The sequence below is a fragment of the Staurois parvus genome, unplaced genomic scaffold, assembly GCF_062004578.1.
Source record: "Staurois parvus isolate SC_StPar_1 unplaced genomic scaffold, SC_StPar_1.0 ptg000488l, whole genome shotgun sequence".
Lineage (NCBI taxonomy): Eukaryota > Metazoa > Chordata > Amphibia > Anura > Ranidae > Staurois > Staurois parvus.
Window position 1 is genome coordinate 2720860 of NW_028318284.1, and position 23331 is coordinate 2744190.

Genomic DNA, 23331 nt, shown 5'->3' on the forward strand with positions numbered 1-23331 from the left:
ATTATCGCATGAGTTAAGGTAGTCACATGACCATTTCTCGCATGCAATACTGAAAATGTCAATTCACTTTTGCTACTATGCGGGATTTCCCATAAATCGGAAAAACACTCAGGAAATCAAACATAAAAAGGCCTTACACCCCGGTCACATCAAAGCCGATTTAGAAACTGTGCGACTTTCAGTGAAGAAACCGATTTCCTTGCGATTTGCAAGACATCTGACACAGATATCTATGCAAATCGCCACAAAAGTAGTACATGTACTACTTTAGAAATCAGTGTCGGAAACGCACCCATGTGACTGCTCTAATAGCAGACAATAGGGTGCGACGTAGCATACGATTTGCAAGTCACATGTCATGCAAATCACATGCCAAGTCGCACTCAATGTGACCGCTATTAGAGCGTTCATATTGGTGTGGTTCAAACTTGGTTGGCGACGCAACAATTTCTAAAGTAATGAATACACTACTTTTCATGCGATTTGCAGAGAAATCTGTGTCAGATGTCTTGCAAATCGCACTTTAAATCAGCATGTCCCCCGACTTTGAAATCATGCGACTTCACTGTAATTCACATGATGTGACCGTAGTGTAAGTCGCACCACTTAAAAATCAGCTTAAATGTGACCGGGGTGGCCCCCAGTCACATCGGGTGCAATTTGGCATGCGGTTTGCATGCTAGGCGACTTGCAAATAATCAAGGCCAAGTCGCACCCTATTGTCCACTATAGGCTCCACTCCATTCACATCAAATCCGATTTTGAAATCGTGCAACTTCACTGTAAATTGCCCAATTTCCAAATTGGATTAGATGTGACTGTGGTGTTAGCCCCCAGTCACATCAGGTGCAATTTGGCATGCAAATCGCATGCCAAGTCGCATCCAGGGTGCACGATTACAGGTGCGATTTGGGAATTGAAATGGTACCTGATATCTGATAATGAATGTGGATGTGAGTGTCTTAGCATAAGCAATTTGCTGCAGCACAATTTCAAAAGTAGTTCTTGTCTAACTTTTTCTGCATTTTGTAGCAATTTCACATATAGACTACAATAGAAATCGCAATGCAAAACACAATTGAAAACGCAATAACTTGTTGGTAAATCTACAGAAAACACAGTGAAATTGCCAACAAAAAGCACAATTTTAAATCGCATCTAGTGTGAAACTAGCAGGCAATTCAACAAAGGAAATAAATCTTTGAAGGCATGCGGTATCTGCTTGCTCGGATAAGGGTCTGTTATGGATTTGGGGGGGGCTCCATACCATTATTTTCTTTTTTTTTTTTGTTTAAATCCATTTCTCTCTCTCTCAGCTCTTGGCTTGACAAAGCTTCCCAAAAGGGGGCGGAGTGCAAACCAGCATTATCAAATCAATCATTAGTCTAGGTCCTTATCTCATCCCATCCTATGACATTCACATAAGGTGCAGCTTTAAAGGTGTTTGAACAGACAAGGCCTCATTCTAATTCACATTCTAGGGATCATTTAGACAGAAAGCAAAGATGCTGCCACCAGCACATCTATGTTAGGGTAGCCACCCAGGGAAATCATGCAAATTCATTGCCGTGGTTGGAATTCAAACTGACAACCGTAGCGTTGTGAGGCAGCAGTGCTAACCACTAATCCACGGAGCTGTTGAACACTAATCCTGCCTGTATTTCTGTATTTCAACCATAAGTCCCAGGGCCAGGTCAGTGTAACTAGCCAGATATCTCAAATGTGACAAATGTTGTACTATGTTGCCAATTCAGATGTATGTGGTTCTATGTATCCCAATACAAAGGATTGTCACGCCTAATACAGGCGTGCCTCAGTTAACGTAATTTTCGGTTTACGAATGAAAATCCATTGAAAGAATGCCTGGTTTACACAATTGTTAATTTTTTTCGCAATACAAAGTGTATGTCGGTGCTGATTTTTAAATGCAAATGCCAGCCTTTTTTTTTTCTTCACTATAGTTCACAAGCTTATATATCACTTTCCCTGAAGTTACAGAAAACGTTGTATCTTTTAATAAACTAAAAGTAATACATTGTTTCCTTTAGGGATATAAATAGAGATGAGCGAATCGAACATGACGAAGTGGAATTCGTTCCGAAGATTTGGAAAAATTCACGAATCGAATTTTCCCAAAAATGGCGGCGACTTGTGTGGCCACGGAGAAAATGGACAGAGAAGATGGGGCGGGGATCTCTGGGAAGGCGCGCAGACAAGGCGCGCTGACCCATAATGCATTCATGACATGTGATCGCATTAGCCAATCAGCAGCCAGCCAGCACTATAAATCGCGGCCATCTTAGAATTCTCCATTAGCCTCCGGTCATTCAAGAGAGACAGACCTGTGTGTATTAAGGGACAGAGTTAGGGCCACAGAGACTTTAGGGCCCCAGAATCGTTACTCAGGGCCACAGAATCGTTACTCAGGGCCACAGAATCGTTACTCAGGGACACAGAATCGTTACTTAGGGCCACAGCTATCAAAGAATCGAAAATTTAAAGTGACATACACCCTTTTTTTTTTTGGTGGCTGTCGTGCACAGTTGGTGCTGCAGTTTGCCGATTGTGCAAAATAAACTGACTTTCTGCTTCACAACCACTATTGTACGTTCAAAGAGTTAAATCCATTTACACGCCGGCTAGCGGTAATATTTTTTGGGTGATTAGTGCATTCCAGTGACATAAACGTACAGTTTACAGCCAACGGCAAGCTGCAATTGACCGATTGTGCTAAATAAACTGACTTTCTGCTTCACAACCACTATTGTACGTTCAAAGAGTTAAATCCATTTACACGCCGGCTGGCGGTAATATTTTTTGGGTGATTAGTGCATTCCAGTGACATAAACGTACAATTTCCAGCCAACGGCAAGCTGCAATTGACCGATTGTGCTAAATAAACTGACTTTCTGCTTCACAACCACTATTGTACGTTCAAAGAGTTAGATCCATTTACACGCCGGGTGGCGGTAATATTTTTTGGGTGATTAGTGCATTCCAGTGACATAAACGTACAGTTTCCAGCCAACGGCAAGCTGCAATTGACCGATTGTGCTAAATAAACTGACTTTCTGCTTCACAACCACTATTGTACGTTCAAAGAGTTAGATCCATTTACACGCCGGGTGGCGGTAATATTTTTTGGGTGATTAGTGCATTCCAGTGACATAAACGTACAGTTTCCAGCCAACGGCAAGCTGCAATTGACCGATTGTGTACAATAAACTGACTTTCTGCTTCACAACCACTATTGTACAATCAAAGAGTTAAATCCATTTACACGCCGGGTGGCGGTAATATTTTTTGGGTGATTAGTGCATTCCAGTGACATAAACGTACAGTTTCCAGCCAACGGCAAGCTGCAATTGACCGATTGTGCTAAATAAACTGACTTTCTGCTTCACAACCACTATTGTACGTTCAAAGAGTTAAATCCATATACACGCCGGGTGGCGGTAATATTTTTTGGGTGATTAGTGCATTCCAGTGACATAAACGTACAGTTTACAGCCAACGGCAAGCTGCAATTGACCGATTGTGTACAATAAACTGACTTTCTGCTTCACAACCACTATTGTACGTTCAAAGAGTTAAATCCATTTACACGCCGGCTGGCGGTAATATTTTTTGGGTGATTAGTGCATTCCAGTGACATAAACGTACAATTTCCAGCCAACGGCAAGCTGCAATTGACCGATTGTGCTAAATAAACTGACTTTCTGCTTCACAACCACTATTGTACGTTCAAAGAGTTAAATCCATATACACGCCGGGTGGCGGTAATATTTTTTGGGTGATTAGTGCATTCCAGTGACATAAACGTACAGTTTCCAGCCAACGGCAAGCTGCAATTGACCGATTGTGCTAAATAAACTGACTTTCTGCTTCACAACCACTATTGTACGTTTAAAGATTTAGATCCATTTACACGCCGGGTGGCGGTAATATTTTTTGGGTGATTAGTGCATTCCAGTGACATAAACGTACAGTTTCCAGCCAACGGCAAGCTGCAATTGACCGATTGTGCTAAATAAACTGACTTTCTGCTTCACAACCACTATTGTACGTTCAAAGAGTTAGATCCATTTACACGCCGGGTGGCGGTAATATTTTTTGGGTGATTAGTGCATTCCAGTGACATAAACGTACAGTTTCCAGCCAACGGCAAGCTGCAATTGACCGATTGTGCTAAATAAACTGACTTTCTGCTTCACAACCACTATTGTACGTTCAAAGAGTTAAATCCATTTACACGCCGGCTGGCGGTAATATTTTTTGGGTGATTAGTGCATTCCAGTGACATAAACGTACAGTTTCCAGCCAACGCAAGCTGCAATTGACCGATTGTGCTATATAAACTGACTTTCTGCTTCACAACCACTGTTGTACGTTCAAAGAGTTAGATCCATTTACAAGCCGGGTGGCGGTAATATTTTTTGGGTGATTAGTGCATTCCAGTAACATAAACGTACAGTTTCCAGCCAACGGCAAGCTGCAATTGACCGATTGTGTACAATAAACTGACTTTCTGCTTCACAACCACTATTGTACGTTCAAAGAGTTAAATCCATATACACGCCGGGTGGCGGTAATATTTTTTGGGTGATTAGTGCATTCCGGTGACATAAACGTACAGTTTACAGCCAACGGCAAGCTGCAATTGACCGATTGTGCTAAATAAACTGACTTTCTGCTTCACAACCACTATTGTACGTTCAAAGAGTTAAATCCGGTTTTATTTTTGGGGTGCTTATTGAATTAAAGAGTATGTCAGACAACACGCAGAGGAGTGGCAGAGGAGGCAATGTTTCAGGAGCGAGCAGACGTGGCAGCAGAGGAAGGGGTCGAGGCAGCACTAGTCGCAGCCAGAGGCCAGTGCTCCTGGTGTCATCCAGCGGTCGTGTCTCCACCGACAACCCTGCCGTCATCGATTGGTTGACTCAGTCGTCTTCCTCTTCCCAGGTCACCTCTGACACCTACAGCCAACGGTCGGTGGGTACGTCAGACACAACCGTTAGTTGGCATGGCCCGGGAGCAAGCCCACTGAAATCACGTGTCCTCGACCTGCCCCTGTCCTTTGGTGTTCCCTCACCAAGCGAAGTATCGCATGCTGTGGGCTCAGCCCCACTGTACAGTGAGGAAGAGCTAACAGAGGGCGGTCAGGAACGGGGGGAGACATCCGCCTCTTCAGCAGCCAGGCGAAGAAGTACTGGCGAGGAGAGTGGCTCGGTAGCCGGTCTAGAGACAGGTCTGTCTCCTGACCCACACGCAGCCGAGGGGACTAGTAGTGACGCGGAGACCCTAATTGATGATGATGAGGCTGATCGCACTTGGCAGCCTCGTCATCATCAGGCTATTGCTTCCGCATCATCAGGAGAAGAGGGTGCCAGCTTGCCAGCGAGCAAAACAGTCGGTGGGTTGCCCAGGAGGCAGCAGGGTCGCAGCAGTGTCAGTGGAGCCAAACGGCCACGGAGTAGAGCACCTGCTCCACTGCAGCCTACCACCACGGCCAGTAGTGGTGCCGCTGTGCACGGAGGAAGTAGCAGTCAGCCAGTGAGGAGTAGCGGGGGCAAAGTTTCCTACTCGGCGGTGTGGCAATTTTTCGTCAAGCCGCCCGAGGAAGTAAACGTAGCCGTATGTCGACTATGTGGCCAGAAAGTCAAGCGTGGCCAGGGGGCCAATGTTGGGACTACAGCGTTGCGTCAGCATATGCAGCGTCGCCATTCGGTGGCCTGGGAAAACAGTGATAAAGATACGGCGGTTCTGCCTGCCCCAACCCCCGCTCCATCACGCGCTCCGTTACTTGCTCCGTCACCCGACGTCAATCGCCCTCTATCAGCCAGTCAAGGCTCCAACACCTCTGCTGAGGGGAGTTGTCGCTCGTTGGCATCTTCCGCTCGTTCAGATGCTCCTTCTCCTGCTACTCCTCTTCACGGATTCCGTCAGCAGTCTTTCTTGGAATCCGTTTCCAAGAGACAACAGTTTGCGAGCACGCACCCGACGGTGCAGAAGCTGAACGTCCTCCTGTCCAAGTTGCTGGTGCTGCAGTCCCTCCCTTTCCAAGTGGTGGACTCAGCACCTTTCCGAGAAATGATGGCTTGTGCCGAGCCGCGGTGGAGAGTGCCAAGCCGGCATTTCTTCGCCAAAAAGGCAGTGCCAGCCCTGCATTCACATGTAGAAGAGATGGTGGGCCAGTCTTTGAGCATGTCGGTCTCTGCCAAAGTGCAAGGCAGCGCCGACGTGTGGAGCTGTAACTACGGTCAGGGACAGTACATGTCATTTACGGCCCACTGGGTGAACGTGGTGCCGGCACAGCCGCACCAGCAACTTGGACAGGTCACGCTGCTTTTGCCTCCACGTTTGCACGTCCTTGGTCCAGCAAAGATGTCCGCCTCTACCACCTCTTCTTCCGCCGTGTCCTCAGCCGCAACCCCCGTGCCAAGTCCCATTACCCGACCGGCATATCACATGTGCAGGGCGCAACGGTGTCACGCTGTGCTGCACCTGGTATGCCTTGGCGAACGTAGTCGCACAGGGGAGGAACTTCTGAGTGTAATGAACAGAGAAATCGACAGGTGGCTGTCTCCACGCAAACTGAAAATCGGAACCATGTTGACCGACAACGGAAAGAACATGGTGTCTGCTCTGCGTCAAGGAAGGTTGTGCCATGCGCCATGCATGGCTCACGTGTTCAATCTGGTTGTCAAGCGGTTCCTAAAATCCACCATCCCACTGCAAGACATCCTTAAAATGTCACGTAAACTTTGCATGCATTTCAGCCATTCCTACACCGCAAAGCACACCCTCCTTGAGCTGCAGCGGCAGAACGCAATTCCACAGCATCGCCTGATCTGCGACGTTGCAACAAGGTGGAATTCAACCCTACATATGTTAGACCGCCTTTACGAACAGCGAAAGGCCATCACCGATTTCCTGATGTTACAAGCGGATAAAGGTACTCCCCTGTGTAACTTAGATGTCAGCCATTGGCAGCTCATGCGTGACACCTGCCGCTTGCTCAGGCCCTTTGAGGAGGCCACGCTATTCGTGAGTCGGCAGGACTATGGGATGAACGACGTCATTCCTCTGTTGCACGTCCTGGAACAAATGCTGTTAACAATGGCTGGTCAGGGTGCGGTAGACGTGGCGCACAGATCTCAACGCCACATGACCCCTGTGGGGGCAGGACAGGAAGAAGAGGAGGAGGTAGAGGAGGACATTGGTGCTCAGGAATTATTGAGTGAAATGGGTGGTTTTTCCACTCAGCGGACAGGAGTGGAGGAGCAGGAGCATCTGGTAGAGGAGGAGGAGGAGACAGAGGACCCAGACGCACCGTGGCAGTATGCTGTGGAGATGGAGACAGGGAGTCCCTCGCATTCCTTGGCACAAATGGCCCATAGCATGCTCGGTTGCTTGCGTAGCGACAGCCGAATAATAACCATCAGACAGAGGGATGACTTTTGGCTGTCCACCTTGTTGGACCCTCGCTACCGTTCAAAAATGGTGGCCTTTTTCACACCTGCTGAGAGGGAGGCCAAAATAAAGTACTATAAAATCCACCTATGTAGTCAGTTGGTCTCTGCCTTTCTGCGCCAACGTCCATCCTCAGACACTGTGGGCCCTGTGCGCTCGCGTTCCGCTGCCATGGCAGCAGGGGAGGGGTGGGGTGGTAGGAGCAGTGGCAGCTCCACCAGCAGCGGCTGCCTCAGTCTGCAGTCGATGATGAGTAGCTTTCTTCACCAGCGCAGTGAGGAAACTACTAACCAGCCGCAGCAGCAGCATCAGGTGGACCTGGAGCAGGACCTCAAACAACAGGCTTGGGCCTACTTGGACAGCACCCTGCCAACCGAGGTAGACAATCCCCTTGACTACTGGGCAACGAAACTTGACCTTTGGCCCCAACTAGCTGAATTTGCCCTTGAAAGGCTGTCATGCCCGGCCAGTAGCGTGGCATCGGAGCGCGTGTTTAGTGCGGCAGGAGGTATTGTAACTCCGCGGAGGACACGACTGTCCACCCAAAGTGTGGAGAGACTCACGTTTGTGAAAATGAATCAGGCGTGGATTAGTCTGGATTTCAAACCACTAGTTCCTGACACAACTGACTAAATCCGCCATGAATCATGCCCCAAACATGTTATTAGGGACAAATGGAAGACCTCCACCTGATCCGTACATTTGTATATATATTTTATTGAGAGGCTGCTGGTCGGCCGACTCATGTTTTGCACATTTTTAATGACTTATACTCTGCAGGTCGGGCCCCTCATGAATTGGGGTTTTTAAATTATTTATACTTCGCTGGACGACCGTCACATGAATTGAACCTTTTTAATGACTTATACTCTGCTGGTCGGGCCCCTCATGAATTGGTGTTTTTAAATTATTTATACGTCGCTGGACGACTGTCACATGAATTTAAACTTTTTAATTATTTATAGTCGACCAGTTCCAGACCGATGGAATAGCAATTTTTTAAAATATTTATTTGACACGTGTTGTCCATCTTATCAATGAGGTGGACTGTTTATTTATTGGCCACGGTTTGGCCCCCTCCTGTTTCTTACATTGTTAACTTGTTGTATCGGTCACGGTTTGGCCACATGTTTGGTTGTCTTGTTAAGATTTTCTGTAATGTACACAGTTACGCTTGACTTGTCGACTTTCCACAATCTACTAAGGTATAGCATCGCATCAAAGTTTTTTTTTTTTTTTTTTGGTCTAAACCATTTCTTATAATGTCAATTTGTAGGATACACCGCTGTAAGGCGACCTACTTTTTTGTCACTGTGTAGACATCTATTTATAGGCCGATGTTTGGCCAGAAAGATATATTTAGTAATAACCTAGCCGTTCAAGCCGCTCACTGAACACCTCGGGAATTGCTTTGTATATCTGTCGCCTTAGGGGCCACTGTCTGGCGACATAATTTTTTGTCACTGTGTAGACATCTATTTATAGGCCGATGTTTGGCCACAAAAATATATTTAGTAATAACCTAGCCGTTCAGGCCGCTCCCTGAACACCTCGGGAATTGCTTTGTATATCTGTCGCCTTAGAGGCCGCTGTCTGAACAGCTCATGAATTGCTTTCTATATGTGTCGCCTTTGAGGCCGCTGGCTGGACAGCTGATGAATTGATTTGTATATATGTACTTATTGTCCACTGTCCGGACAGCTCATGAATTACTTTTTGTATATAGCCTTCCAAACCACTCTCAGAATAAGTCATGATATTCATGCTGTGTATAGCCTTATAGGCCAATGGTCAATCAAGTCATGATTGTTATAGTGTGTATAGCCTTATAGGCCGCTGTCTTTACAACTTTATAATTCCATGCAGTATATAGTATCGGCCACTTTCTGGCATCCAGTTGCTGTAGCCCCCATCACCACACTGTGCCACGGGCCCCTGTACCGCATTCTCATACTGCTGCCAGATCCATCCTCTGCCATGTGCGTCTTTGTCGTCTGCTCACGCTGCTGGGTTCCAGTTTTAAACCTAGGCCTGTGTATGGCTTCCGAATACTGCTGCCTCCACCGCCACCCTGCGCCATGTGCCTCTGTCGTCTGCTCACGCTGCTGATGGCTTCCGCTTTTTAACCTAGGCCTGTGTATGGCTTCCAAATACTGCTGCCTCCACCACCACCCTGCGCCATGTGCCTCTGTCGTCTGCTCACGCTGCTGACGGCTTCCGCTTTTTAAACTAGTCCTGTGTATGTCTTCCGAATACTGCTGCCTCCACCGCCACCCTGCGCCATGTGCCACTTTCGGGTCTCCTCACACTGCTGCCAGGTCCATACTGATTCATGGCCCCCTGTACCGGCTCCTCATGAACGTGGTTCAGCGGGTTTGCATCACTTAACGGCAAATCGTTGACAAATGCTGGGACGTTCAGTGTTGTGCGCATTAAGCCAGACACCAAAGGGCAGCACAGACCTGTTATTACTCGCTCAAGCATGGCTGAACAAAACCAGTCTCTACCACAAATTGGACCCAGACCTGCCCAGGGTCTCGTAACTAGATTGCACGGAGAAGTAGAGTCCGTTATCGGAATTAAATAGACAAAACGCCACACCAAAAAGAGTGGCCATTTCCAACACTTATTCCAGAAAGAGGAACAACCCGTTTCATATATGGCCCGTTGACGTTTCACGTCTGCCACATTCAGTCGATTTAAGACGCAAGCTCCACTTCCTGTGGTCTCTGACCGTCGATATACCTTTAAGTGTCAGTTTTGAAGCTATATTCCCTCCGGAGCACTGACACTGGTGCCCTTCCGTCAACATGCCTTTAAGTTTCAGTTTTCAACCATATTCCCCACAGAAGCCAAACTCTTGGGTATCCCAGAAGCTGCTCAGCGGGTCAGGGCAATAAAGCTCCCGGTTCGCAGGTTGTTCCGTCTTATGGATGGAAGTACGACGGTATATGATCTTCTTCGCACCCACGGCATTACCTCAAAAAACATTTCTGCATTGCATCTGCAATCACAACGCTGACTTCCCGGATCGCCACTCAGCCATTGGACTCTTGATAGTCGTCTCCCCACACTGCTGCTGGGGGGACTTTTTAACATAGGCCTCTGTATGGCCTTCAATTTAAGCTGCTTACGCTTCGCCACTCTGCCATGGGCCCCTGTACCGCCTCCTCTTGCTGCTGCCAGGTCCAGAGTGTGTCATGGGTCCCTGTACGGCCTCCCATTGCTGCTGACTTCATCGCCAGACTCTGCCATGTGCCACTTTCAGGTCTCCTTACACTGTTGGTGGGTTCCATTTTGTGATAGGGTGCTGTATGGCCTTCCATTGCTGCTGCCTCCACCGCCACCCTGCGCCATGTGCCTCTGTCGTCTGCTCACGCTGCTGACGGCTTCCGCTTTTTAACCGAGGCCTGTGTTTGGCTTCCGAATACTGCTGCATCCACCGCCACCCTGCGCCATGTGTCTCTGTCGTCTGCTCACGCTGCTGACGGCTTCCGCTTTTTAACCTAGGCCTGTGTATGGCTTCAGAATAATGCTGCCTACACCGCCACCCTGCGCCATGTGCCTCTGTTGTCTGCTCACGCTGCTGCCAGGTCCATACTGATTCATGGCCCCCTGTACCGGCTCCTCATGAACGTGGTTCAGCGGGTTTGCATCACTTAACGGCAAATCGTTGACAAACGCTGGGACGTTCAGTGTTGTGCGCATTAAGCCAGACACCAAAGGGCAGCACAGACCTGTTATTACTCGCTCAAGCATGGCTGAACAAAACCAGTCTCTACCACAAATTGGACCCAGACCTGCCCAGGGTCTCGTAAGTAGATTGCACGGAGGAGTAGAGTTCGTTATTGGAATTAACTGTGAGGGACTTTTAAACCTAGGCCTGTGTATGGCCTTCAATTGAAGCTGCTTCTGCTCCGCCACTCTGCCATTGGACTCTTGATAGTCGTCTCCCCACGCTGCTGCTGGGGGGACTTTTTAACATAGGCCTCTGTATGGCCTTCAATTTTAGCTGCTTACGCTCCGCCACTCTGCCATGGGCCCCTGTACCGCCTCCTCATGCCGCTGCCAGGCCCGTAATCTGCCATGGGCCCCCGTACCGACTCCTCATGCTGCTGCCAGGCCCGTAATCTGTCATGGGCCCCTGTACCGCCTCCTCATGCTGCTGCCAGGTCCAGAGTGTGTCATGGGTCCCTGTACGGCCTCCCATTGCTGCTGTCTCCATCGCCACACTCTGCCATGTGCCACTTTCAGGTCTCCTCACACTGCTGGTGGGTTCCATTTTGTCATAGGGTGCTGTATGGCCTCCCATTGCTGCTGCCTCCACCGCCACACTGTGGCTCCACACTCTGGTTTTGGCCCCGTGACTGCCCAAATGAGTGAAGTGTGCGGTGATTCTAAGATCGACGGCACTCATCTGCATGTCATACTGACTGACAGTATTATTTCTCTTCCCCAGCAGACTCCAAGGGCATTTAAATTAAAGGTACAGTGTTCTGCACTAATATAAAGGCTCTCTGAAGCCTAGAAACACCCTTTTTATAAGTTAAATTCGCAGCGAATATATTCGGCTCGAAGCGAATTTATTCGGCGAATTCGGCGAATCAGCCGAACCGAATTTTTGAATAATTCGCTCATCTCTAATAATAAGAAAAGAGCTTTTATTAAATATAAAAATGAAAGAACGCTATCATTTAAACATTACAAAGAATATAACAGAATATACAAAAAAGAAATCAAGGCCGCAAAAATTGAAAACGAACAACAGATTGCAAAAGACAGCAGGACCAACCCCAAAAAATTCTTCAAATATATTAATAGTAAAAAGGTCTGGTCCGAGCTGCAAGGCCCTTTACAAAATAATCTAGAGTGGGTGACTTGGGACAAAGAGAATGCAAATTTATTAAATACCTTCTTCAGCTCTGTGTATACAAAAGAACCATGGGGGAGCTCTTGTCCATTGGCTCACAACTGATATGATCCAAAAATATTTAGACAGAATAAAGGTAAATAAAGCACCTGGACTGGATGGCATACACCCACGGGTCCTTAAAGAATTGAGCTCTGTTATTTTCAAAGTCATTGTTTCTAATTTTTAGGGACTCTTTCATGACTGGCACAGTACCACTGGATTGGCGTAAGGCCAATGTGGTGCCTATATTTAAAAAGGGGTCAAAATCTTTACCAAGTAATTATAGACCTGTTAGTTTAACTTACATAGTTGGGAAGATACTGGAGAGTTCAATAAAAGACCACATAGATTTTTGATGTAAAAAAAAGTTTTAAGCAACAGACAGCATGGATTCATGAAAGACAGGAGTTGTCAAACAAATCTGATTTCTTTTTATGATGAGGTGAGTAAAACCTTGGACAGAGGGGTGGCGGTGGACATGGTATACTTGGATTTTGCAAAAGCGTTTGACAGTTCCCCACACATGGCTAATGTGTAAGGTAAAGTCTACATACGGAAAAATCTGTATGTAAATGGATAGAAAACTGACTAAAAGATCGTATTCAGAGAGTAGTGGTTAATGATTCATACTCTCAGTGTTCTAGGGTTGTCAGTGGTGTACCCCAAGGTTTAGTGTTGGGACCCTTACTTTTTAATATATTTATAAATGATATAGGGTCTGGGATTAAAACTACCATTTCAGTCTTTGCAGATGACATCAAACTGCGCAGTGGAATAACATCCTTACAGATGTCTCCAACTTACAAGCCGACTTCAATGCTCTGTTTAATTGGGCAACTATGTGGCAAATGAGGTTTAATGTTGATAAATGTAAGATTATGCACTTGGGGGCTAAGAATATGCATGCATCATACATACTAGGGTGAGTACAAAGAGATTAAGGGGGGGTATGATCAACATGTATAAATACACCAGTGGTTCATATAGTGAACTCTGTGTAGAGTTATTCACCCTGAGGTCATCACAGGAGGACAAGGGGACACTCTCCACGTCTGGAGGAAAAGAAATTTAATATCCAAACACAGAAAGGTTTCCTCACAGTAAGAGCTTCCTCAAGTGTTAGTTCTGGCCAGCTCCATAAAGGCATAGATTCTTTCTTGGATACACAGAATATAACTTGTTACTATTTATAGGTAAAGTTGATCCAGAGGATATTCGATTGTCTCTCGGGAGATTAGGAAGGAATTTTTTCCCCTGCAGGAGCAAATTGGATCATGGGTTTTTTTTATAGTTGAACTGGATGGAATTTTGTCTTTTTTCAGCCAGACTAACTATGTAACTATATATGACATTTGAACAAGTATGCCGGGCAACGGGACCTTTTCCCCATGCACTTTCCTTACCTATAAACCCTTACTTTCTGATTCATTACAACAGAATCCAAAATGTATAGTAAAATGGAAACAGGATCTGGATATTAAGGCTAGATCTAAGTTATTTACATTATCAATTCGCTCAACTATAAGTAATTGATACCATGCATCGGGATCATAATGAATGGTTTAGTTGAATTCATGATATCGAACACATGGAAAATCTTACTAGTTTTCTCACAAATACAACCAAAAAATATCACAATATAAAGAATATAATATCCTAACTGTAGCAATCGTGCACACAGAGATGGATGCGAACCTCCATTTTGGCAAAGGCCTTCATCTTGTATCATTTTCTACTCCCAAATCAGTCTCCCTCCTCCGATTTCCCCCCTCCCTCCGGAATGTGGTCTGTGTGTGTATGCTGAGATCAAAAGGCAACAGGCCCCAGGGGGAGAGCTCCATGGCTATAAATCCCAACCTAGCTAGTGCCCAGATGTCTGTCAGCTTCTCAATCTGGGATATCGTAAAGCCATAAAACCAGGCCTTCACTGAGCTTCAAAGACATTCCAGGTAGTCTTAAATGGACTCACATTTAAAAATACCCTTTTGCATATAATTTTATATTTCTGAAGATATGGAAGACGTACATAAAAACCAGGCATATATTCAAACCGGTCACTTTAATACAAGTCATCTGATATATCACACCCCCGAGCTAGTATCTACAGGAGAGCAGAAAACAATATCTGCTTAACCGTCCCAGCAGGTATGTCATATTTCATATCTAGACGTTCGGCAGGTGATTCTGCATATTAATCTACTCGTGGATAGAATGTTACAGGTATCCAGGGAAAGTTATTGCCCTGGTATCAACTTGTGATGGATTTTGATTCTATCTTGGGTCTCTGCCCACCACCCTCCCCAAATGAGGCGATTGGTTCTCTGCTTCAAGGAGACACTCTGCTGAGTTCCTAGAAAAGCTGTTATGCTCGGAGCTAAGCTAAGAAAAGCTGAGTTGAAGATTCTCCCTTTAAACATTGGAACTAACTTTGGGAGATAAAGCACCCTTTTGGCTCAGGAAACTTGATCTGCTTAAACCAGGATGTTCGGTAAGTACTTTACCTCCCTAAATTCCTTTCTGTTATCTCTTTGCTGTGCTATTGTTCTTTATATATATATACACATACATACATACATACACACACATATATATAGGCTACATCTTTTTCTGTAAATATTTTTACTGCACCCTTTTGACCTTTTACTAATAAATCTTACTTTCTGAATGTGTTGAACTGTTTCTAAAGCTCTTTAATGCAAACTAAGTACCCCTGTCTTTGAAGAGCGCTACTGTGTGTGTTTAAACCTCTGTATAACCTGCCTGCGGTGACAGTGGTATACAGACGATTATTCAACCATCATAGTGTTATTGCTGATATTGCCGAGTTTCCTCTTTCTCTGTACAAAAAGGAGGTGGTGTCAGTGTGAAGGGTTAATTGCGTAATTAACCTGACCCAGTAAGAATCGCTCTCAGGCTGCCGGCACACAGATTGTCTATTAGCTGGAAAATCTTTGTGCAGGGTGCAGCGAGGCATGGTGATGCACGTGACAGTGCGATTTTAGATTGGCTAGTCCTTCGGTTACGAGTTTGGAGAGAAGGGCTGGGGTCTGACGCCGCAATCGTCACACTAACAGACTCTTCCCCTCTTCTTTGGGGCACCCTTGATGAATATTACCTTTAATCATATATCTTATATATATTGACCTTTATACCACTATGGTTGGATTAGGGGTTTTCACTTCCCTCCCACCCATCCACCTTTTCCTTATCCCTTCCTTTCCCCATCTCACCCCCTTTTTATTTCTCTTTTTCCCCCACTCTCCAATTGTATAGTATTTTAATTCAGCATTCATTGTGTTATCTTCTGACATGTTATGTTTATCATAGCACTATGTACTTTAATTTCATTATGAATACAGTGACTTTTTTCTTATTCATATATCATATGTTATTGTTCTTATTGAATAAGCTTATATATGTTTTCCATGCATTGTAAAATTTTATAAGTGTTAAACAAAACATGCAATTTTCATGGAGTGAACTTTTGCACTATATATATATATATATATATATATATATATATATATATATATATATATATATATATATATATATACACAGACACACATATATATACATACACACACAGTGAAGGAAATAAGTATTTGATCCCCAGCTGATTTTGAATGTTTTCCCACGCACAAAGAAATGATCAGTCTAAAAATCGAATGGTAGGTGGAACACAGAGACAGAATAGCAACAAAAATTCAAAAGAAATGCATGTCTAACAAATTATGTACTGATTTGCATGTTCATGAGGGAAATAAGCATTTGATCCCCTTCACAAAACATGACTTAGTACTTGGTGACAAATCCCTTGTTGGCAATCACAGAGGTCAGACGTTTCCTGTAGTTAGCCACCAGGTTTGCACACATCTTAGGAGGGATTTTGGCAGATCTTCTCTAATTCATTAAGGTTTGGTGGCTGACGTTTGGCAACTTGAATTTTCAGCTCCCTCCACAGATTTTCAATCAAATTCTGGCTAGGCCACTCCAGGACCTTAATGTGCTTCTTCTTGAGCCACTCCTTTGTTGCCTTGGCCATGTGTTTTGGGTCATTGTCATGCTGGAACACTCGTCCACGACCCTTTTTCAATACCCTGGCTGAGGGAAGAAGGTTCTCACTCAAGATTTGACGGTACATTGTCCCGTCCATCGTCCCTTTGATGCACTGCAGTTGTCCTGTCCCCTTAGCAGAAAAACAACTCCAAAGCAGAATGTTTCCACCACCATGTTCGACAGTTGGGATGTTGATGGGGTGCTCTTGGGGTCATAGACAGCACTCCTTCTCCTCCAAACACGGCGAGTTGAGTTGATGCCAAAGAGCTCGATTTTGGTCTCATCTGACCACAACACTTTCAACTAGTCCTCCTCTACATTATTCAGATGTTCAGTGGCAAACTTCAGACGGGCCTGGACATGTGCTTTCTTAAGCAGAGGGACCTGGCGGGCACTGCAGGATTTCAATCCTTGTCGGCGTAGTGTGTTACCAATTGTTTTCTTATATTCACAGAATATAACTGGATATTAACATTTATAGGTAAAGTTGATACAGGGAATATCCGCTTGCCTCTAGGGGGATCAGGAAGGAATTGTTTTCCCAGCAGAAGCAAATTGGATCATGCTTTGCTGTGTTTTTTTGCCTTCCTCTGGATCAACTGTGGGTATAAAATAACTTTTTTTTTTATGGTTGAACTGGATGGACTTTTGTCTTTTTTTCAGCCAGACTATGTAACTGTGGTCCCAGCTGCCTGGAGATCATTAACAAGATCCTCACGTGTAGTTCTGGGATGATTCCACACTGTTCTCATGTTTATTGACACTTCACAAGGTGAGATATTGCATCGTGCACCAGACCTAGGGAGACTGAAAGTTGGTTTGTGCTTCTTCCATTTGCGAATGATTGCATCAACTGTTGTCACCTTCTCACCAAGCTGCTTGGTGATAGTTTGGTAGCCCAGTCCAGCCTTGTGTAGGTCTACAATCATGTCTCTGACATCCTTGGACAGCTCTTTGGTCTTTGCATGGTGGAGAGTTTGGAATCTGATTGCTTGATTGCTCCTGTGGACAGGTGTCTTTTATAGAGGTAGCAAAATGAGATTAGCAGCACTCCCTTTAAGAGACTACTTCTAATCTCAGCTTGTTACCTGTATGAAAGACACCTGGTAGCCAGAAATCCTGCTAAATGATAGGGGATCAAATACTTACAGTATTTCCCTCATTAACATGCAGATCAGAGCATCATTTGTTAGACATGCATTTCTTTTGCACAGTGGCTAAACGGTTAGCACTTCTGCCTGGCAGTACTAGGGTCGTTGTTTCGAATCCCAGCCATGGCACCTCCTGCCTGGAGTTTGCATGTTCTCCCTGTGCCTGCGTGGGTTTCCTACGGGTACTCCGGTTTCCTCCCACACTCCAAAGACATGCTGGTAGGTTAATTGGATCCTGTCTAAATTGGCCCTTGTATATGAATGTGAGTTAGGGACCTTAGATTGTACGCCCCTTGAGGGTTAGGGACTGATGTGAATGTACAATATATATGTAAAGCATTGCGTAAATTGACGGCGCTATATAAGTACCTGAAACAAATAAATAATACAGGTAATAAAATAAGATTAGCTCCACTCCCTTTAAGAAACTGCTTCTAATCTCAGCTTGTTACCTGTATAAAAAAGACACCTGGTAGCCAGAAATCCTGCTGAATGATAGGGGGATCAAATACTTTTTTCCCTCATGAAAATGCAAATTAGCGCATAATATGTTAGACATGCATTTCTTTAGAAATTTTTGTTGCTATTCTGTCTCCCAGTGTCATATTACACCTACCATTCAATTTTTAGACTGATCATTTCTTTGTGAGTGGGCAAACATTCAAAATTAGCAGGGGATCAAATACTTATTTCCTTTGCTGTATGTGTGTATCCACCCTGAAATAATAAAAATAATGGTTCCAGCTCTTACTTGCGCAAAATGATTTCTGAGGCTCCTTTGCTGTACATACGGAATCCCCCTCCAAGTTCACGAAGTACAGTACTCATGGATTTGCGCACTGAATTGAATGTATAAACCTTGTAGAGTTTCTCCTCTGGTATTTCATTGCGTACAGCTTGGTAATCCTGCTTTAGGTCCAACACAAATCCCAGCAGAGCACACTCTGTTTTGTTGCCCACCTGCCTAGGAAGACCACCTTCTTTTTCTGGAGGCTAGAATTGGTGGTTTGCAAGAGACAGAAAAAAAATTAAATACAACCTAATAAAACTGCAGGTTATTCAGAAAATGTATTTTACAGCTTGTCACAATACCCCCTTGTAGAATTAATATAAAACATATAATGGACATTCAAAACACAATAAAAGACAAATGAAGAATTCAGACATTTGAACATTACTCTTTTTGTATGTGCCTATCAGATTAAGTAATAAAACCAGTTAACAGAAATGTATGTGTTCTCTTTAATGTGTACCTGAACTCAAAAAGTGAAGATTTGCTGCGTTATAGGGAACCTTTAGAAATGCTAGTTGTATCTAAGCAGTATCTAGAAATTCCTTTGTTTTGAATTGCTTCTGAAAATTAGCAGTCTGTTTCGAGGTATGTGAGTTTATCTAGGCTGTCCTGTCCATTTACCTGTATATCTGTTGTGAGCCTTTGACTGCTAGTCTCACAAGATTTGATAGTGAGATTTGTTGTTGTCCCTACTATTCTGAAAAGTCATTTGCATTGCATGCATCTGCCTGCATTCTGCATCCTTCATGCCATGGATCTATGCTTTTTGAGACCTTTTCTGCTGCTTCTGCATCTCTAAACCCAAAAGCAAACATTTAATATATTGAAGTTTATCAATCCTTGAATGTGATGTCTGCATTTGTTTTCTTTTTTTAATATTTTCACTTTTAATCTGGTGATCCCACGAATAAGTATATTTTTCAACCTCCTTTTATTCTTCAACAAACCAAGGCATTACAAGGTTAGGATAAACCATTAACAATAACTTGGGTGCTCATTACCAGTGTTACCAACCAACCGTAAATTTACAGGCAGTTTGTAAAAATCATCGATAAATGTCCGGCAACGGGCACCAACTGCCCGTAAAAAATATGGTTAAGGGTCAGCTTTGAAACTGCACATGAGCAGTTATGAAGCTGGCAGAGCAGTACTTGGGTGAGTTAGGCTGTGCGTTGCGCGCATGTCTTGTGTGGCGGCAGGGCAGGTCCAAGTAGGCGCAAGCCTGTGCTCTGAGCCTGTGAGTGACGCTAGTGCACATTGGGCGTGTTTATAAAAGTCAGGTCCAATGTGCTTTTTCCTGCCAGTTGTCATTCTATCACAAGGAGCCTTGCCCTCTGCCTGCTGCTGCACACTTACCCAGATCTCATTGTCTCTCATCATCTCACACTGGCCTAGTAAATTGGTAATGTATGTAGTGGGGGCATATGAAGCAGTCTCTCTTTTGGAAATGAATGCAGCAGTCTCTCTGGAAGCAATAAATGGAGCAGTCTCTCTGGGGGCAATAAATGGAGCTGTCTCTGTGGGTGGCAATGAATGGAGAAGTCTCTCTGGGGGTGATAAATGGAGCAGTCTCTCTGGGGGCGATAAATGGAGTAGTTTCCCCCTCTCTCTGGGGAAGATGGAGCAGTAACTCTGTCTCTCTCTCCCTGGGGACAATGTTTCATATTTGAGTATGTTTTAGGTGGGTTTAGCTGGCATGTCATTGTATTCTATGGTTTTTCACCTCCTTTGTGCAGTTAGCTTGTCCTGCTGGACCCCTGGACTCACAATCACACTACACTGCTATTGACCAGCCTGCTGCTGCCCCCTTGGATCAAGTTAACTGCAGCAAACATACGGTCAGCTGCCTGCCTACAAATATCACTGCTGCAACTACTGAAGCATTCTCTGCCAGTCTTTGATTCAGTTTATAGCTATATCGTACGGTAAACAAGTACACTATTTGTTTAGGTGTTTTTTGTATTTTTGCAAACATTATCTGCTATAGTCTCATGTTTGGTTTTTCTCGTTCTCCCACTTTGTGCAGTTAGCTTTTCCAAGACTCACACTTAGGACCCTGCTTTTGACCAGCCCGTTCCACTTCCACTGCCTCTTGCACTCTCCTTGGATAAAATTAACTGCACCAAGTCTGGAAATTTTCTGTGCTAGTCTGACTGGCTTTGAAAGCCTGTTTTTATTGGGGTGTCCACTTTACTTATATGTGTAGCGGTCAGACCAATTTGATAAAAAAAATTTCAGCCACTACTACCACCACCAGATGAGACAACCTGATATACTAAAGAGTAAGGGGTTTATTTATCAAGCTGGAGAGTGCAAAATCAGGCTCACTTCTCAAAAGAAACCAATCAGCTTCCCGGCTTTATTACCAAAGCCTAATTGAACAAACTGAAGTTAGAATCTGGCTGATTTCTATGCAGAATTGAGCCTGATTTTTCACTCTCCAACTTTAGTAAATAAACCCCTAAGTGTTTTTTCTTTTATACTAATACACCACACACATTTGTCTTTTAAGCCTTTTAAGGGAAACACAGACAACATGATTTCTTTTCATTTTTTTTGTTTAGACACTCTCCTTCAAGAATCCAAACCAAACTTCACACGTGATGCATCTCTAATTATACTAATATGTTTTTTATAAAATTTTTCCATAAGTTCCAAAAGATCAGTTTTCATTAACAACTATTAGTTTCCTGACTTTCCTCAGATAGGCAACTGCAGCACACAAGGCAGCACACAAGGCCTTAGGTTTCCCCCAGAGGTGGGAAAATAATTTAAAGGACTGTTTGATCTCAGATTAAAGTTTGACGCATTTAAGACCTGCTGTTGGTAACACATACCAGTTCAGGGTGTGTGTTGTAGGTTACACTGTCTGCAGTTCCACTTTAGACATTGAAGGGGCATCCCTTCAAGGCAAAAAACTTCACAAATTTAGGCATTGTTCTTTTTCCGGCTCATGGCAAATGTGCAGTTCAAATACCGGTTAACAGCAGATGCTGAATCAAAACAAAATGTAAAGTGTCTGTGGTACAATAAATTGGTCAGCATAGCACATGGCGATGCTGGTGATGTCCATAGTCATGCTGCAAAATGAAAACACAAGTCTGCTGCTGCAGCTAGGCAATTGGAACTGTTACGTTTGTACCAGATTCAGCAGTATTGGCTCAATAAAAAAGAACTTTAACAGAGTTAAACAATACATATTTTTATTGCACAAAAATATTTGCCACTATTTATTTAGCTGATCTTACCAAGAGCATGGCTGAATGGTTTCCAGACTCCAAAATAGCAAAATCCATCAATTGTAAGCATACCAAAGGGTCCATGCTATTCAAAAATTGAATTGCCAAGTACCATAAAGAGGTATTGTGCCAAAAACTTGCATGCTGTCAATAACTGATAAAACTACAGACATATCAACAAGCAAAACGTTAGCCATGGTGGTCATTAATTTTGATGAAGATGATGGTAAAACCCAGTATCAATTTTACCATCTCACTGAATTCACTGAGGCTCAATAAGTGCTACTTTGTTTTTTCAAGCAGTTCTGCCAAATTTCACCCACTTTAACTAGTTGCCGACCGCAGATAGCCGAATGACGGCTACACTGCGGCCGGCCAGTTCTGAGTGGACGTCATATGACGTCCTCCCAGAACGCGCTCTCCTGCGCGCCCCAGGGGGCGCGCACCCGGCGATCTCCGTGATCGCTGTGTCCTACGGACACAGCTGATCACGTGATGTGGTAAAAGGCCAATCACAGCGGCCTTTTACCACGTGATCAGCGGTGTCCAATGACACGCTGATCACAGGGAAATGCAAGTGCCGGTTCTCGGCTGCACTTTCCTCACGCTGTCAGATCGGGAGGAAAGTACTGCCGAGAACCGGCAGTTGTCAGAGCGGGGATCGGCACCGATCATCAGGGCACTGATGATCAGGGCACTGATGATCGGTGCCCAGCAGTGCCACCCGCAAGTTCCGCCCACCTGTGCCCAGCAGTGCGCCCACTAGCTCCGCCCACCTGTGCCCAGCAGTGCACCCACCTGTGCCACTCTGCAGTGTCACACACCTGTGCCCAGAAGTGCCACCTACCTGTGCCCAGCAGTGCCACCCACCTGTGCCCACCAGTGCCACCCACCTGTGCCCACCCACCAGTGCAGCCCAGCAGTGCTGCCAGCCAGTGCCACCAGTCAGTGCCCAGGGGTTGTGCCAGTCAGTGCCCAGCAGTGATGCCAGTCAGTGCCGTCTATCAGTACCCATCATCAGTGTCACCTATCAGTGCCGCCTATCAGTGCTGCATATTAGTGCCGCCTATCCGTGACACCTCATTAGTGCTGTCTATCAGTGCCGCCTATCCGTGCCACCTCATTAGTACTGCCTATCAGTGCCCTTTAGTGCTGCCTATCAGTGCCGCCTATCAGTGCCCATCAGTGCTGCCTCATCAACGCACATCAGTGAAGGAGAAAAAATACCTGTTTGAAAAATTTTATAATAGAAACAAAGAAACTTTTTTTTTTCAAATTTTTTGCACTTTTTTTATTTATAGCGCAAAAAGTAAAAGCGCCCAGTAGCAATTAAATACCACCAAAAGAAAGCTCTATTTGTGAGAAAAAAAATGATCAAAATTTCATATGGGTACAATGTTGCATGACCGCGCAATTGTCAATCAAAGTGCGGCAGCGCTGAAAGCTGAAAATTGGCCTGGTAAATAAGGGGGTATAAGTGCCTGGTAGGCAAGTGGTTAATAAAAATTTCCAGAACAATTCTCTTATTTTACCTGTCTTGTACTTCAAGTACTTCCAACTGTTTAACATTCTTATTGGCTACTTTATCAGGCCAAAACTGTTTCACTTGAAAATGATACACTGATTGCATTTGACCTCAACATTTTCATTGGCTACCAAACAAGAGAACATCTGTCTACCTTAGATGATTTGTCAGCTTTTAAC

At 44.7% G+C, this 23331-nt stretch overlaps 1 protein-coding gene across 1 annotated transcript in view; it reads right to left on the reverse strand.

The window, feature by feature from the left end:
* The window catches only part of LOC149452213 (plasma membrane calcium-transporting ATPase 4-like), a gene marked incomplete at its 5' end in the record, with an annotated part of 272400 nt that overhangs the window by 166944 nt on the left and 82125 nt on the right, over window positions 1-23331 (reverse strand). The window contains one exon of the mRNA XM_089689635.1: window positions 18347-18588. Within this exon, the coding sequence (XP_089545761.1) occupies window positions 18347-18588 (242 nt within the window). The remainder of the gene's footprint in view (window positions 1-18346; window positions 18589-23331) is intronic.